At 44.9% G+C, this 19,352-nt stretch overlaps 1 protein-coding gene across 1 annotated transcript in view; it reads right to left on the minus strand.

Moving 5' to 3' along the window:
* The window catches only part of TTLL1 (TTL family tubulin polyglutamylase complex subunit L1), a 51,935-nt gene extending 32,999 nt beyond the window's left edge, over positions 1-18,936 (minus strand). Inside the window, exons 1-5 of the mRNA XM_063445046.1 lie at positions 18,899-18,936; positions 5,252-5,367; positions 3,869-4,077; positions 1,813-1,993; positions 694-828 (exon numbers count right to left, since the gene is read on the minus strand). Coding sequence (XP_063301116.1) covers positions 694-828; positions 1,813-1,993; positions 3,869-4,077; positions 5,252-5,364 — 638 coding nt within the window. The 5' untranslated portion in view covers positions 5,365-5,367; positions 18,899-18,936. The remainder of the gene's footprint in view (positions 1-693; positions 829-1,812; positions 1,994-3,868; positions 4,078-5,251; positions 5,368-18,898) is intronic.
* Positions 18,937-19,352: the final 416 nt, after the last annotated feature.

A 19,352-nucleotide genomic window follows, 5' to 3' on the forward strand; every position in this document is an offset into this window, starting at 1 on the left:
TTAATCAGCTAAGCAAACTTAAAGGACCACTATAGTCACCCAGACCACTTTAGCTCAATGAAGTGGCCTGGGTGCCAGGTCCCTCAGGTTTTAACCCTTCAGATGTAAACATAGCGGTTTCAGAGAAACTGCTATGTTTACATAGCAGGGTTAATCTAACCTCTAGTGGCTGTCTTCCTGACAGCCGCAAGAGGCGCATCTGCGACGCTCGATGCGAAATTTGCATCTAGCGTGCAGAACGTCCATAGGAAAGCATTGAGAAATGCTTTCCTATGGACTGTTTGAATGCGCACGCGGCACTTGCCGCGCATGCGCATTCCGCTCCACTCGGGAGATGACATCAGCGGGGGAGGAGAGGTCACCAGCACCGAGGGTGCCCGGCGCTGGATTAAGGTAAGCGCCAAGGGAGGGGGATCCTGAGGGTGGGGGCACCCTTAGGGCACTATTGTGTCAGGAAAACGGGTTTGTTTTCCAGACACTATAGTGAAACTTTAATATACACAATGTACAGATTTGGAAATATTGAGAAACATCTAATTTATGGATTCTTGGGGTCAAACTCTGACCAAGCTCGCCGGATAAGAGATCTATGTGTATTTGCATTTAACCCAGAATCCTTTGCAATCTGTCTGTCCCATGTCTACATGGTACAGAATGCGTAGCCCTGTAAACACAATTGTGAACGTATCTTACATGTAACATTTCAGGGGCCGATAGGTCGTCACAAGCACATACAAGCGCAGGTCAAACTTCTTGCCCCCAATAAGTAAAGGATTATCGATATATAAGGAGATGACATAGGCTTCCTTGGAGGATTGTGAAACAAACCTGAAATGACACTTTGCACAATCAGACAGGGACACCGCACTGCGCAAATGTATAGCTACAGCATCCAATATAGATTACAAGACACGGGTGACTGCATTAGTAAACAATTATTTGTTGTAAAAAGATAACCTGGGCATAAAACAGATACAGTTAGTTGTTAATAAAAATATATACAAATCATGTAATGCAATCTTATCAAAGGTTATATACTAAAAGGTAAAGTGTGATTATAAGCGGGCATTTCTAAATGTAAACCAGAATAACAAAACTGGACAAATGGGTGAAATGGGATTCAGGTATTTTGTCCCAATATTTAACATTATTTTAGTTCTCCCGGTTTAGTAAGTAAACCATGGCTGGAAAATAAATGCTAGATTGATTGACAAGAGATTCTGGTTTGAGAATAGGCAAGTTCCTATTTGAAGAAAAGTCAACTATATGGTCTACCTCGCCTGTGCTTAAACCAGTATGATCTGAAACAGGTACTTTATAGGGGATCACTCACTCAACACGCGTAGTAAATCAAAATCAAATTGCAAATGTACTCATTTGGAAAAAGCTCAGCTTATTATAGGCTACAGAAAGCAAGATGGTTTTTAATGCACTTTAATTACTTGTTTTATGTACAAAAAAAATAAAAAAAATACAGCGTAAGAACATGGACAAATCAGGCATCACAGAAATCTGCAATTTATCCCATGACTAATGGGAGTTAGAGTCACATTACAGACTGTGCACGTATTCGCTAAAACCTGATAGAATAAAACACATTTAAAGCAAAAGAAAAATCCTCTTTTAAAGAATTTGCTGATTTTTTTCTGGGCTCTCTAAATGGCTTAAACATTTAATAAATTATAAAAAAATAATAATATTAATATTTATCAGTATTAAAAAAAAAAGTTTTCATGCACGGCGCAGTCATTTGATATGGTTATCAGATAAAAAAGCGTGAATCAATAGCTCTAATAAAAGGAAGTAACTCACGATGACGTTTTGCTGTCTCTGGACCATTTTTTAATCTGTGATAATTTATTTATAAGAAATATCCCTTTTCCCTGAGCTTTGCCACATGGTTTCATGATCCAAGTGCTCGAAGGATTCTTCCTAAATTCTTCCACAAACAGGTTATAGTCAGCAGGCAGCATGAAGGTGACGGGAACAAAATCTACAGGAAGAAATACAGGTTAGAGAGAGGTTTATCATCAGAGAAGATAGAGTATTCTTCATTTATTCCAAAACCTGCATGGAACAGGCCATCACTGGAGTTGGGAGGGTAAATATAGTAAGAGCTTTCAAAAAGTACCGGAGATTAATACAGGGCCCCATCAAGCAAGAAAACCCAGATCTGATGGTTATGGTGTAAGGAAGTCCCCGTCTCCCTTCACACAGTGGAGAGGACTTCTTCAGGCTCCCAAAACCAGCTAAAACCCACCACAGCTACAAGGGACGCGGTGGTCCAATCTGAGAATGGCCGAGATAGGTCCGCCGTTGCTGCCGCTGTCAAAGAAAACTCATCCCTTTAAATCAATGCAACTTACTTTCTTTGCTGACCTTTCTAATGGAACGTTAGCCTGGAGGAATTAGCCCTTCACCTCCATGCTGAGACCGCATGCAATCTGCTACAGATGGAATTTTCCTGCATTTTTCCTACGGACACTCGCAACTGCCCGTTCAGGACATCAACGAAGCAGAGTCTGTTAATGGACTTTGGGTCTATCACAGGACTGTCCGGGAAGCCACGCTGGCTGCTCCTTCATATCACTGGGTCCATCCGCTATAACCCCATTCATAACAAGGAGACCCACTCCTGAACGACCTGAGGCTTAGAATTGATGGCTATGACCTTTCAGATTACACCTGGCACAATCCCGATAGTTTCAATGCTTATTTTGATTTTAAGGTTTATCTGATTTTATGCCGAAATGGTCTTTTTATTTACTCAATCGCCTGATGGCTCTGTATCAGCTCCCCCCCCCCCCACCTCAAGACCTTTCAGTAAATACTGCACTAGATCTGATAACTGCGAGATGGTTTCCATAGTTATCGACTCACTTTGCTCTTACTAAGCCATATAGTATACTGTCTTCAAGCACTCTAGACCTTTCAGATGTACCATACAGATATACACACACACACACAGTTATATATATATATATATATATATATATATATATATATATATATATATATATTTCATAAAACCCTCCGTTTACTTAATTTCATCATTTAATTTTTACATATACAAAAAAATTAAAATAATATAGAGTCAACAAAACAAAAACAAAAAAAAAGCCGAGAAAGCCTACCATCCTTAACACATTATGTTCTATACTGCTTTTCTTTTAGTCTTAAGTTCTATCGCCCTACGGAGAGATACTTTCACTCTTTGAGCCTAATCTCAAGTCATTTACTTGTTTCACAATATACATGGCAGACATTTCTCAGGTTCTGTAGCACAGGCCTATGTCTCCCCACCGACAAGCATGTTCAAGCATTTACTAAACTGCAGCAACTTATAGCGCCGCAGTAACTCAGCACTAAAATTCAGCCAGTTATTGCTCAACTTGCTTCAGTCTAAAACAGGACACACACTCAAGCCGATGATAAGCCAGTATGCATATACGTGAACGCTGTTGGTTCTTAAGCTTATGTTATACCGTTATGATGTTAAACCACTAATTAAGTAAAATGTGCAAATCGTACTCATGCCATATTTATATTATACTAGGTTTCGAAAAACCGCGCTTGAGAATGCTGTTGTGGCAATTCAAGCACTGCTGTACCTACACGCACAACAAAAATAAAGAATAAACAAAAAATCATACTTGCTCTAAATTAAAAAATAATATTAAGCATTACAGAAACACTCAGGCACCCTAACAACTTCATTGAGATGACTGTATTCATGGACAGTAAAATAATGCCTATAATCTATGGGGTTAGTGAGCACATGAACCTAACAGCTGGCTTTGCATCATGGGAAGGGTAGTTCTGTAACAGCAGTTATTGAAATAAAGCCGATAAGTTGGGGGATAAATACCTAAATAGAGATATTTCCCATTTTCATCCTTTTCAGCTAAAGGACTGCCTTCTTTCTCCAGCTCCTTCCTGTATCGCTTTATATTCTTTACCATTAAATCTTTTCGCGTCAGCTCGTAATGATTAGGAAAATGGTTAACAAGCTGATCATCTGAGAGACGAAATCCGGTCTCCACACTGAAACAATTCCGAATAGTTTGTACGCTCATCCTGAAACAGAGAAATCTCACTTATATCTCCACACCCACTGCGCAGAAACTCACCATGTGAAAGGAGCTCAGATATTACAATTATTATTAGAATTATCAATAAGCGAATGGTTCTATGGGGTCAGTGATTGCAAAATGTTAGATTTGATTTTGCATTTCAGCCATTTAGAAATCTAAAAAAATTAGCTTAAAAAAAAAAAAATGCCTTGGGCTGTGGGGGTTAAATTAATTGATATGGTACGCTCAGGGCTGCGGGGGTTAAATTAACTGACATGGTACGCTCAGGGCTGCGGGGGTTAAATTAACTGACATGGTACGCTCAGGGCTGCGGGGGTTAAATTAATTGACATGGTACGCTCAGGGCTGCGGGGGTTAATTGACATGGTACGCTCAATGCTGTGGGGGTTAAATTAGTTTACATGGTACGCTCAAGGCTGCGGGGGTTAAATTAATTTACATGGTAGGCTCAGGGCTGTGGGAGTTAAATTAACTGACATGGTACGCTCAGGGCTGCGGGGGTTAAATTAACTGACATGGTACGCTCAGGGCTGCGGGGGTTAAATTAATTGACATGGTACGCTCAAGGCTGCGAGGGGTTAATTGACATGGTACGCTCAATGCTGTGGGGGTTAAATTAGTTTACATGGTACGCTCAAGGCTGCGGGGGTTAAATTAATTTACATGGTAGGCTCAGGGCTGTGGGAGTTAAATTAACTGACATGGTACGCTCAGGGCTGCGGGGGTTAAATTAACTGACATGGTACGCTCAGGGCTGCGGGGGTTAAATTAATTGACATGGTACGCTCAAGGCTGCGAGGGGTTAATTGACATGGTACGCTCAATGCTGTGGGGGTTAAATTAGTTTACATGGTATGCTCAAGGCTGCGGGGGTTAAATTAATTTACATGGTAGGCTCAGGGCTGTGGGGGTTAAATTAACTGACATGGTACGCTCAAGGCTGCGGGGGTTAAATTAACTGACATGGTACGCTCAAGGCTGCGGGGTTAAATTAATTTACATGGTAGGCTCAGGGCTGTGGGGGTTAAATTAACTGACATGGTACACACTGGTTTTAGAAATTAACATAAGGCATAGAAAGGCAAATTTGTTTACAATCTTGCAATTAAAGAAAAGGTGTACAGTGCATTGCAGGAAAGGGTTAAACCAGTCCTTACCAGTAGAAGTTCCAGTCGTCACTATCAGATACTTGCACCCATCCTCGCTTTTCAAAATTATTAATAAGCACCGATTTTTCAATATCAGTCACCCATTTCAGTTTCCCTGCCATCACCTGGGGAAGAGAACCAATTATGAGCAATTCAAAAATGTGTAATTATACTCTGATCAGCCACAATATTAAAAAAACACCGGCAGGTGAAGTGAATAACATGGATTATATCGTTACAATAGCACCGGTCAGGAGGTGGGATATAAACATTTCATATGTTGGAAGCAGGAAAAATAGTCACATGAAAAAAATCCGAGTGACTTTGACAAGAGCAAAATAGTGATGGCTAGACGACGGTCAGAGCATCTCCCAAACAGCCAGCATTGTGGGGTTTTCCCAGTTTGCATTGCCACTTGGTACGCACACAGTATGATGGATGCTCATTGCAATATGAATGAATAATAAAAGGAAACTGGAAAATCTACATTAAAAGACCGTGAGTGCATTTCTCTCTCTCTCTCTAAATATACGGTATATCGATAGATGGAGAGCGCGAGATATAGATATATATATCTATCTCCAAAACGGCTGCACTCACCTGAACATGCATACATTATAGGGTGCTGCTTGGGCCAATATATACAAAATACACAATCCAGCGCACTTGCTTATTCCCTAAATATTGATTTAAATCTCACAGATTGTAAAAGTTTTATTTAAAAAACTGCTAGAGTAGGACCTGCCAAGAATGGGGTAACGCATTGACGCTCTGACAGGCTTATGCAATGTATGATCAGATATTGTAGCTAAACCCCCATTGTTTTTGCCTAGGTGAGAGGTTTTTAAATAAAACTATTACAATCTGTGAGATTTAAATCATTATTTAGGGAGAGGGAGAGGGAGAGGGAGAGAGTGTGTGTGTGTATATATATATATATATATATATATATATATATAGTCACTAGCATAAAACCTGGATAAAACCTGCAAAAGGATGCAATGAAACACCTTATTACACATAACTTACACCGTGTTCCAAATTATTATGCAAATTATATTTCTCATTTACCTAAATAATTGATGTAAATAACAGTCAGCATAATTCTCATGTTATCAACTATTAAAGAAACACTATAGTGACCTAAATTACTTTAGCTAAATAAAGCAGTTTTAGTGTATAGATCATTCCCCTGCAATTTCACTGCCCAATTCACTATCATTTAGGAGTTAAATCACTTTGTTTCTGTTTATGCAGCCCTAGCCACACCTCCCCTGGCTATGATTGACAGATCCTGCATGAAAAAAAAAAACTGGTTTCACTTTCAAACCGATGTAATTTACCTTAAATAATTGTATCTCAATCTCTAAATTGAACTTGAATAAAATACAGGAGGCTCTTGCAGGGTCTAGCAAGCTATTAACATAGCAGGGGATAAGAAAATCTTAATTAAACAGAACTTGCAATAAAAGCCTAAATAGGGCTCTCTTTACAGGAAGTGTTTATGGAAGGCTGTGCAAGTCACATGCAGGGAGGTGTGACTAGGGTTAAAAAACAAAGGGATTTAACTCCTAAATGGCAGAGGACTGAGCAGTGAGGCTGCAGGGGCATGTTCTATACACCAAAACTGCTTCATTAAGCTAAAGTTGTTCAGGTGACTAGAGTGTCCCTTTAAGAGTACAATTCAAATATTATTGAACAAGCCTCCTTAACCCCTTAAGGACCAAACGTCATGTGTCCTTAAGGGGTTAAACAAACTTACAATGCACTGTTCCAAATTATTACGCACAGTAAGTTACAAAACACTTTACGGGTTTTAAAGAACTGAAAATTGTCATTTGTTGTGTTTGCAGCATATTTACTGAAATCAAAAGCTATTTCAATCAAACTTATAACAACATTTTAACTTTTTAAACATTTAACAGGTCACGTAACATTTTAACATAGGACCCCTTATTTGATAGCAGCTTCACAAGTCTTGCATCCATTGAACTTGTGAATTTTTGGACAGTTTCTGCTTGAATTTGTTTGCAAGATGTCAGAATAGCCTCCCAGAAAACTGCCTCCCACCCTCATAGATCTTTTGCTTGAGGATGCTCCAAAGGTTCTCAAAAGGATTGAGGTCAGGGGAGGATGGAGGCCACACCATGACTCTCTCCTTTTATCCCCATAGCAGCCATTGATGCATAGGTATTTTTTGCAGCATGAGATGGTGCATTGTCATGCATGAAGATGATTTTATTACGGAAAGCATAGTTCTTCCTTCTGTACCAGGGAAGAATGTGGTCAGTCAGAAACTCCACATACTTTGCAGAGGTCATCTTTACGCCTTCAGGGACCCTAAAGGGGCCGACCAGCTCTCTTCCCATGATTCCGGCCCAAAACGTGACTCCACCACCGCCTTTCTGATGTTGCAGCCTTGTTGGAACAGAGTGGCCGTCCACCAACCATCCATCTGGACCATCTAGGGTTGCACGGCACTCATCAGTTAACAGGACTGTTTGAAAATTAGTCTTCATGTATTTTTCTGCCCAATGCAGCCGTTTCTGCTTGTGAGCATTGGTTAGTGGTGGCCGAATAGAAGGTTTATTCACAGTTGCAAGACTCTGGAGGACTCTACACCTTGATGTCCGTGGGACTCCAGAGGCACCAGCAGCTTCAAATATCTGTTTGCTGCTATGTAATGGTATTTTAACAGCTGCTCTCTTGATCCGATGCATGGATCTGGCAGAAATCTTCCTCAATGTGCCTTTATCTGCACAAACTTGTCTGTGCTCTGAATCAGCCACAAATCTCTTAATGGTGCATGCGATGATCACGCTTACGTTTTCGTGAAATATCTATTGTTTTCATACCTCGTCCAAGGCATTTAACTATTTCACTCTTTTCGGCACCAGAGAGATCCTTTTTCTTCCCCATATTGCATGAAAATGGTGCTCTGCTTAATAATGTGGAACACCCTCCTTTACTAGTTTTTCCTTAAATTGGGCTCACCTGGCAATCTAATTATCACAGGTGTCCGAGATTGTTTTCAGTGATCAAAAGAGCCCTGAGACACAATGTCATCCATGAGTTAACCCCTTAACACCGCAGCCAAATGTACAAGTTGTGAACGAAACAAAACGTAAACAAAACCTGGCATTTGCGCTATATGTCTGTCCAACCGTAATTCACCTCTTTCATATTAAATGCACCCCCCCTTATTATATATCATTTTATTCAGGGGAAACAGGGCTTTCATTTAATATCAAATATTTAGCTATGAAACCTAATTTAATATGAAAAAAATGGGAGAAAATAAGATTGTTTTTGATTTTTTTCGTTCTTCATGACATTTTAACTGTCAATGTCATAATACTGTTTGCTTTTACTGCAATAAAATACACATATTTGTATTCAGCAAAGTCTCACGTGTAAAACAGTACCCCCTATGTACAGGTTTTATGGTGTTTTGGGAAGTTACAGGGTCAAATATAGCGTGTTACATTTGAAATTGAAATTCGCCAGATTGGTTACGTTGCCTTTGAGACTGTATAGTAGCCCAGGAAATAAATTTACACCCATAATGGCATACCATTTGCAATAGTAGACGACCCAAGGTATTGCAAATAAGCGATGTCCAGTCTTTTTTAGTAGCCATTTGGTCACAAACACTGGCCAAAGTTAGCGTTTGTATTTGTTTGTGTGTGAAAAATGCAAAAAACGCCAATTTTGGCCAGTGTTTGTGACTAAGTGGCTACTAAAAAAGACTGGACATACCCCATTTGCAATACCTTTGGTTGTCTACTATTGCAAATGGTATGCCATCATAGGGGTAATTTTCATTCTTGGGCTACCATAGGGTCATAAAGGCAACGTAAGCAATCTGGCGAATTTTAATGTGAAAAAAATTAAACACAAGCCTTATATTTGACGCTGTAATTTTTGAAAACACCATAAAACCTGTACATGAGGGGTACTGTTGTACTCAGGAGACTTCGCTGAACACAAATATTTGTGTTTCAAAACAGTAAAAAGTATTGCAGCAATAATATCGTCCCTGTAAGTGCTGTTTGTGCGTGAAAAATGCAAAAAACGTCACTTTTACTGGCGATATCATGGTTGTAATACATTTTACTGTTTTGAAACAGTAATATTTGTGTTCAGCGAAGTCTCCCGAGTAAAACAGTACCCCCCATGTACAGGTTTTATGGTGTCTTGGAAAGTTATAGGGTTAAATATAGTGCTAGCAAATTAAATTCCCTATACTTTCGGCATGGGTGGTCAGGCAGGTCCCTCTAATTGTAATTAATTAGGATACCTAATTATGTAAAATTATTACATAAATATATGTGTAGAATTAATATATGTATATATATATACATATGTGTATATATACGTATATATATATATATATATATTTTTTTTTTTTAATATTTTTATTTATATATAGGTATATATATATAGTGATATATACGTATATATTTATGTATATAGATATATATATTATTTCGTTATAAGTGTATTTTGATATAAATATATATATATATTAATATCAGAATACAGTTAGAACGAAATAAAACACATCTATATATTTTTTAATATTTTATTTTTAATTATTTTTTTTATTTAATTTTTTTACGTATTTACATATTTTTTTTTTATATTATTTATAAATATATATAACAATAATTATATATATATTTAATCAGTATCAGTCTACGTGTAATTTGATATTAATATATATATAATTATATATATATTAATATTAAAATACACCTAGACGGTGTATGTGTATGTGTGTATATGTGTATATATATACTTAGATCATATATATATAATATATATATATGATCTAAGTATATAATTTATTTATTTTTACACTGTTTTAAAAAAAAATTATTTTATTTTCAGCCAGCAGGGGGACCAACTGTCATTACAGTTGGTCCCCCAGCTGGCAATGCAGCAGGCAGCTATACCGGCCATGTGATTGTGAGGTCCTCGCAAGGACCTCACTCTCACATGGCCGGGAGGGCTCCTGGAGGGCGGACGTGCCGCGGGGGGCTCCCTGGGAGTCCCCCGAACCGCGATCGCCGGCGTGGGACCGCCAGCGACCGGGTAAGTTACTAAAAACCGGAGGGCGTACTATTACGTCCGGCGGCGTTTAGAGCCGCTTTTAAAAGGACGTAATAGTACGCCCTCCGGTCTTAAGGGGTTAAACTAAAAAACCAAAATATTTAGTCTTTGTGACACTTAAATAGAATTTGCATAATAATTTGGAACAGGGTGTATACAACCAGATTCATGAAGGATTTCCTCAGCTCTTTGTTTCAGGTTGAGGAATCTACCGGTTACACACTGACTATTTCCACCGTCCTTGCATTTTAATGATGTGAACTGGAGTATTATTGCTGGACGCTGCTGATGCACCAATTCTGAATGAATGACCAGAGAACGAAGAAGGATTGAGACCTAGTCTTAGGAACAGAGTCAGAACATAAAGTATAAATGTTGAGGTGGTGAGAGGATAACCTTGAAGTGTGAGTAGTGGTGATTTACATGGTTTATCCATGATAGTTAATTGGAATAGGCCTAGGACTTTTACTGGACACCAATTATTCCCAGAGAGGTACAAGGAAAGTTCTAAAGGCTGGCCGGTTTGGCTGGACTTAGAATAATTACGTAATGATTAGTAATGTTCTTGATGTCTTAGCTTGAGACAAAGATAGGTATCTGTCAGGGCTAGCACGGTACACTTACTAGGTCTTAAAAAGCCGTAAAGGGCTAAGTACATGTCGGTTTTAATGACATTGTTTGTGGGGATGTCGAAAAGCCAAGTATCCAGTATGTCAGACAGAGCTCGGAATTTTGGTCCGTCTAAGTTGTTTGAGCGTAACAGGACAGTCTACTTTGTTAATACCTCTCAGTATATATTTATAGGATACAATCACAGGCAAGGTTTATGATTTGGGAAACTGGTAAGTACGTGATGATGCTGCCCACCAGTTATATACAGTTTGATGGTATTGAGCAATAATTTGAGGTAAAGGTGGCAAAATGCATCAAACGCCATCATGGTAATAATACCCCCACCCCCAGGATACAGGCTGCTCCCCCTGTATAATACCCCCACCCCCAGGTTACAGGCTGCTCCCCCTGTATAATACCCCCACCCCCAGGATTACAGGCTGCTCCCCCTGTATAATACCACCACCCCCAGGATTACAGGCTGCTCCCCCTGTATAATACCACCACCCCCAGGATTACAGGCTGCTCCCCCTGTATAATACCCTACCCCCAGGATTACAGGCTGCTCCCCCTGTATAATACCACCACCCCCAGGATTACAGGCTGCTCCCCCTGTATAATACCCTACCCCCAGGTTACAGACTGCTCCCCCTGTATAATACACCAACCCCCAGGATTACAGGCTGCTCCCCCTGTATAATACACCCACCCCCAGGATACAGGCTGCTCCCCCTGTGTAATACCCCCACCCCCAGGATTACAGGCTGCTCCCTCTGTATAATACCCCCACCCCCAGGTTACAGGCGGCTCCCCCTGTATAATACCCTACCCCCGGGTTACAGGCTGCTCCCCCTGTATAATACCCCCACCCCGAGGTTACAGGCTGCTCCCCCTGTATAATACCACCACCCAGGTTACAGGCTGCTCCCCCTCTATAATACCACCACCCAGGTTACAGGCTGCTCCCCCTCTATAATACCACCACCCAGGTTACAGGCTGCTCCCCCTGTATAATACCATCACCTCCAGGATTACAGGCTGCTCCCCCTGTATAATACCCTACCCCCAGATTACAGACTGCTCCCCCTGGATAATACCACCACCCAGGTTACAGGCTGCTCCCCCTGGATAATACCACCACCCAGGTTACAGGCTGCTCCCCCTGTATAATACCACCACCCCCAGGATTACAGGCTGCTCCCCCTGTATAATACCACCACCCAGGTTACAGGCTGCTCCCCCTCTATAATACCACCACCCAGGTTACAGGCTGCTCCCCCTCTATAATACCATCACCTCCAGGATTACAGGCTGCTCCCCCTGTATAATACCCTACCCCCAGGTTACAGACTGCTCCCCCTGTATAATACCACCACCCAGGTTACAGGCTGCTCCCCCTGTATAATACCACCACCCCCAGGATTACAGGCTGCTCCCCCTGTATAATACCCTACCCCCAGGTTACAGACTGCTCCCCCTGTATAATACACCAACCCCCAGGATTACAGGCTGCTCCCCCTGTATAATACCCCCACCCCCAGGATTACAGGCTGCTCCCTCTGTATAATACCCCCACCCCCAGGTTACAGGCTGCTCCCCCTGTATAATACCCTACCCCCGGGTTACAGGCTGCTCCCCCTGTATAATACCCCCACCACCCAGGTTACAGGCTGCTCCCCCTCTATAATACCACCACCCAGGTTACAGGCTGCTCCCCCTGTATAATACCATCACCTCCAGGATTACAGGCTGCTCCCCCTGTATAATACCCTACCCCCAGGCTACAGACTGCTCCCCCTGTATAATACCACCACCCAGGTTACAGGCTGCTCCCCCTGTATAATACCACCACCCCCAGGATTACAGGCTGCTCCCCCTGTATAATACCACCACCCCCAGGATTACAGGCTGCTCCCCCTGTATAATACACCCACCCCCATGATTACAGGCTGCTCCCCCTGTATAAATACCCCCACCCCCATGATTACAGGCTGCTCCCCCTGTATAAATACCCCCACCCTCAGGATTACAGGCTGCTCCCCCTATATAATACCCCCACCCCCAGGATACAAGCTGCTCCCCCTGTGTAATACCCCCACCCCCAGGATTACAGGCTGCTCCCCCTGTGTAATACCCCCACCCCCAGGATTACAGGCTGCTCCCCCTGTGTAATACCCCCACCCCCAGGATTACAGGCTGCTCCCCCTGTGTAATAACCCCACCCCCAGGATTACAGGCTGCTCCCTCTGTATAATACTCCCACCCCCAGGATAGAGGCTGCTCCCCCTGTATAATACCCCCCACCCCCAGGATACAGGCTGCTCCCCCTGTATAATACCCCCACTCCCAGGATACAGGCTGCTCCCCCTGTATAATACCCCCACCCCCAGGATACAGGCTGCTCCCCCTGTATAATACCCCCACCCCCAGGATACAGGCTGCTCCCCCTGTATAATACCCCCACCCCCAGGATACAGGCTGCTCCCCCTGTATAATACCCCCACCATACAGGCTGCTCCCCCTGTATAATACCCCCACCCCCAGGATACAGGCTGCTCCCCCTGTATAATACCCCCACCATACAGGCTGCTCCCCCTGTATAATACCCCCACCCCCAGCATACAGGTTGCTCCCCCTGTATAATACCCCCACCCCCAGCATACAGGCTGCTCCCCCTGTATAATACCCCCACCCCCAGCATACAGGCTGCTCCCTCTGTATAGTACCCCCACCCCCAGGATACAGACTGCTCCCCCTGTATAATACCCCCACCCCCAGGATACAGGCTGCTCCCTCTTTATAATACCCCCACCCCCAGGATACTGGCTGCTCCCCCTGTATAATACCCCCACCCCCAGGATACAGGCTGCTCCCTCTGTATAATACCCCCACCCCCAGGAAACTGGCTGCTCCCCCTGTATAATACCCCCACCCCCAGGATACAGGCTGCTCCCTCTGTATAATACCCCCACCCCCAGGATACAGGCTGCTCCCCCTGTATAGTACCCCACCCACAGGATACAGGCTGCTCCCTCTGTATAATACCCCAGGATACAGGCTGCTCCCCCTGTATAGTACCCCCACCCCCAGGATACAGGCTGCTCCCTCTGTATAATACCCCCACCTCCAGGATACAGGCTGCTCCCTCTTTATAATACCCCCACCCCCAGGATACTGGCTGCTCCCCCTGTATAATACCCCCACCCCCAGGATACAGGCTGCTCCCTCTGTATAATACCCCCACCCCCAGGATACTGGCTGCTCCCCCTGTATAATACAGTACTGGAGACCCTATCTTCAGATCTATCTTGATACCTTAGAGAGAGTTCAAAGAAGGGCTACTAAACTTGTTCATGGATTACAGGATAAAACTTACCAGGAAAGGTTAAAGGATCTTAACATGTATAGCTTGGAGGAAAGACGAGACAGGGGGGATATGATAGAAACATTTAAATACATAAAGGGAATCAACACAGTAAAGGAGGAGACTATATTTAAAGAAGTACATGTCGGTTTTAATGACATTGTTTGTGGGGATGTCGAAAAGCCAAGTATCCAGTATGTCAGACAGAGCTCGGAATTTTGGTCCGTCTAAGTTGTTTGAGCGTAACAGGACAGTCTACTTTGTTAATACCTCTCAGTATATATTTATAGGATACAATCACAGGCAAGGTTTATGATTTGGGAAACTGGTAAGTACGTGATGATGCTGCCCACCAGTTATATACAGTTTGATGGTATTGAGCAATAATTTGAGGTAAAGGTGGCAAAATGCATCAAACGCCATCATGGTAATAATACCCCCACCCCCAGGATACAGGCTGCTCCCCCTGTATAATACCCCCACCCCCAGGTTACAGGCTGCTCCCCCTGTATAATACCCCCACCCCCAGGATTACAGGCTGCTCCCCCTGTATAATACCACCACCCCCAGGATTACAGGCTGCTCCCCCTGTATAATACCACCACCCCCAGGATTACAGGCTGCTCCCCCTGTATAATACCCTACCCCCAGGATTACAGGCTGCTCCCCCTGTATAATACCACCACCCCCAGGATTACAGGCTGCTCCCCCTGTATAATACCCTACCCCCAGGTTACAGACTGCTCCCCCTGTATAATACACCAACCCCCAGGATTACAGGCTGCTCCCCCTGTATAATACACCCACCCCCAGGATACAGGCTGCTCCCCCTGTGTAATACCCCCACCCCCAGGATTACAGGCTGCTCCCTCTGTATAATACCCCCACCCCCAGGTTACAGGCTGCTCCCCCTGTATAATACCCTACCCCCGGGTTACAGGCTGCTCCCCCTGTATAATACCCCCACCCCAAGGTTACAGGCTGCTCCCCCTGTATAATACCCCCACCCCAAGGTTACAGGCTGCTCCCCCTGTATAATACCACCACCCAGGTTACAGGCTGCTCCCCCTCTATAATACCACCACCCAGGTTACAGGCTGCTCCCCCTCTATAATACCACCACCCAGGTTACAGGCTGCTCCCCCTGTATAATACCATCACCTCCAGGATTACAGGCTGCTCCCCCTGTATAATACCCTACCCCCAGGTTACAGACTGCTCCCCCTGGATAATACCACCACCCAGGTTACAGGCTGCTCCCCCTGGATAATACCACCACCCAGGTTACAGGCTGCTCCCCCTGTATAATACCACCACCCCCAGGATTACAGGCTGCTCCCCCTGTATAATACCACCACCCAGGTTACAGGCTGCTCCCCCTCTATAATACCACCACCCAGGTTACAGGCTGCTCCCCCTCTATAATACCATCACCTCCAGGATTACAGGCTGCTCCCCCTGTATAATACCCTACCCCCAGGTTACAGACTGCTCCCCCTGTATAATACCACCACCCAGGTTACAGGCTGCTCCCCCTGTATAATACCACCACCCCCAGGATTACAGGCTGCTCCCCCTGTATAATACCCTACCCCCAGGTTACAGACTGCTCCCCCTGTATAATACACCAACCCCCAGGATTACAGGCTGCTCCCCCTGTATAATACCCCCACCCCCAGGATTACAGGCTGCTCCCTCTGTATAATACCCCCACCCCCAGGTTACAGGCTGCTCCCCCTGTATAATACCCTACCCCCGGGTTACAGGCTGCTCCCCCTGTATAATACCCCCACCACCCAGGTTACAGGCTGCTCCCCCTCTATAATACCACCACCCAGGTTACAGGCTGCTCCCCCTGTATAATACCATCACCTCCAGGATTACAGGCTGCTCCCCCTGTATAATACCCTACCCCCAGGCTACAGACTGCTCCCCCTGTATAATACCACCACCCAGGTTACAGGCTGCTCCCCCTGTATAATACCACCACCCCCAGGATTACAGGCTGCTCCCCCTGTATAATACCACCACCCCCAGGATTACAGGCTGCTCCCCCTGTATAATACACCCACCCCCATGATTACAGGCTGCTCCCCCTGTATAAATACCCCCACCCCCATGATTACAGGCTGCTCCCCCTGTATAAATACCCCCACCCTCAGGATTACAGGCTGCTCCCCCTATATAATACCCCCACCCCCAGGATACAAGCTGCTCCCCCTGTGTAATACCCCCACCCCCAGGATTACAGGCTGCTCCCCCTGTGTAATACCCCCACCCCCAGGATTACAGGCTGCTCCCCCTGTGTAATACCCCCACCCCCAGGATTACAGGCTGCTCCCCCTGTGTAATAACCCCACCCCCAGGATTACAGGCTGCTCCCTCTGTATAATACTCCCACCCCCAGGATAGAGGCTGCTCCCCCTGTATAATACCCCCCACCCCCAGGATACAGGCTGCTCCCCCTGTATAATACCCCCACTCCCAGGATACAGGCTGCTCCCCCTGTATAATACCCCCACCCCCAGGATACAGGCTGCTCCCCCTGTATAATACCCCCACCCCCAGGATACAGGCTGCTCCCCCTGTATAATACCCCCACCCCCAGGATACAGGCTGCTCCCCCTGTATAATACCCCCACCATACAGGCTGCTCCCCCTGTATAATACCCCCACCCCCAGGATACAGGCTGCTCCCCCTGTATAATACCCCCACCATACAGGCTGCTCCCCCTGTATAATACCCCCACCCCCAGCATACAGGTTGCTCCCCCTGTATAATACCCCCACCCCCAGCATACAGGCTGCTCCCCCTGTATAATACCCCCACCCCCAGCATACAGGCTGCTCCCTCTGTATAGTACCCCCACCCCCAGGATACAGACTGCTCCCCCTGTATAATACCCCCACCCCCAGGATACAGGCTGCTCCCTCTTTATAATACCCCCACCCCCAGGATACTGGCTGCTCCCCCTGTATAATACCCCCACCCCCAGGATACAGGCTGCTCCCTCTGTATAATACCCCCACCCCCAGGAAACTGGCTGCTCCCCCTGTATAATACCCCCACCCCCAGGATACAGGCTGCTCCCTCTGTATAATACCCCCACCCCCAGGATACAGGCTGCTCCCCCTGGATAGTACCCCACCCACAGGATACAGGCTGCTCCCTCTGTATAATACCCCAGGATACAGGCTGCTCCCCCTGTATAGTACCCCCACCCCCAGGATACAGGCTGCTCCCTCTGTATAATACCCCCACCTCCAGGATACAGGCTGCTCCCTCTTTATAATACCCCCACCCCCAGGATACTGGCTGCTCCCCCTGTATAATACCCCCACCCCCAGGATACAGGCTGCTCCCTCTGTATAATACCCCCACCCCCAGGATACTGGCTGCTCCCCCTGTATAATACAGTACTGGAGACCCTATCTTCAGATCTATCTTGATACCTTAGAGAGAGTTCAAAGAAGGGCTACTAAACTTGTTCATGGATTACAGGATAAAACTTACCAGGAAAGGTTAAAGGATCTTAACATGTATAGCTTGGAGGAAAGACGAGACAGGGGGGATATGATAGAAACATTTAAATACATAAAGGGAATCAACACAGTAAAGGAGGAGACTATATTTAAAGAAGAAAAACTACCACATTAAGAGGACATAGTCTAAAATTAGAAGGACAAAGGTTTAAAAATAATATCAGGAAGTATTACTTTACTGAGAGGGTAGTGGATGCATGGAATAGCCTTCCAGCTGAAGTGGTAGAGGTTAACACAGTAAAGGAGTTTAAGCATGCGTGGGATAGGCATAAGGCTATCCTAACTATAAGATAATGCCAGGGACTAATGAAAGTATTTAGAAAACTGGGCAGACTAGATGGGCCGAATGGTTCTTATCTGCCGTCACATTCTATGTTTCTATGTTTCTAATACCCCCACCCCCAGGATACAGGCTGCTCCCCCTGTATAATACCCCCACCCCCAGGATACAGGCTGCTCCCCCTGTATAGTACCCCCACCCCCAGGATACAGGCTGCTCCCTCTGTATAATACCCCCACCCCCAGGATACAGGCTGCTCCCTCTGTATAATACCCCCACCCCCAGGATACAGGCTGCTCCCCCTGTATAGTACCCCCACCCCCAGGATACAGGCTGCTCCCTCTGTATAATACCCCCACCCCCAGGATACAGGCTGCTCCCCCTGTATAATACCCCCACCCCCAGGATACAGGCTGCTCCCTCTGTATAGTACCCCCACCCCCAGGATACAGGCTGCTCCCCCTGTATAGTACCCCCACCTCCAGGATACAGGCTGCTCCCTCTGTATAATACCCCCACCCCCAGGATACAGGCTGCTCCCCCTGTATAATACCCCCACCCCCAGGATACAGGCTGCTCCCCCTGTATAATACCCCCACCCCCAGGATACAGGCTGCTCCCTCTGTATAATACCCCCACCCCCAGGATACAGGCTGCTCCCCCTGTATAACACCCCCAGGAAACTGGCTGCTCCCCCTGTATAATAATACCCCCATCCCCTCCCTGCAGACAGTATACTCACTGCTCTCCAGCTTGCACAATGCAGCCTGCTACAGTCAGTGAGCGCTTCCGGGTTATCTCCATGGCAACGGCAGACGCTGCACCTCCTGCTGGAGACATTGTATCATTGCTGATTTAACTTAACCCCTTCAGGACCGGCCTGTTTTTGCGATGTTTGTACGTTAAGGACCAGAGCAGTTTTCACACTTTTGTGGTGTTTGTGTTTAGCTGTAATTTTCCGCTCTCTCATTTACGGTTCCCATACAAGTTATATATTGTTTTTTTCACGACAAGAAGGGCTTTCTTTACATACCATTATTTATATTATGTCATATATTGTATTTAAAAAAAAAAATAAAATATGGTGAAAAAAAAAAAAAAACATGTTTTTGGACTTTTACTTGAAAAATCTTTTACTTATCTACAAAAGCTAATGAAAAAAACTGCTAAATAGATTCAAAATTTTGTCCCGAGTT

The sequence above is a fragment of the Pelobates fuscus genome, chromosome 3 (assembly GCF_036172605.1).
Source record: "Pelobates fuscus isolate aPelFus1 chromosome 3, aPelFus1.pri, whole genome shotgun sequence".
NCBI classification, from domain to species: domain Eukaryota; kingdom Metazoa; phylum Chordata; class Amphibia; order Anura; family Pelobatidae; genus Pelobates; species Pelobates fuscus.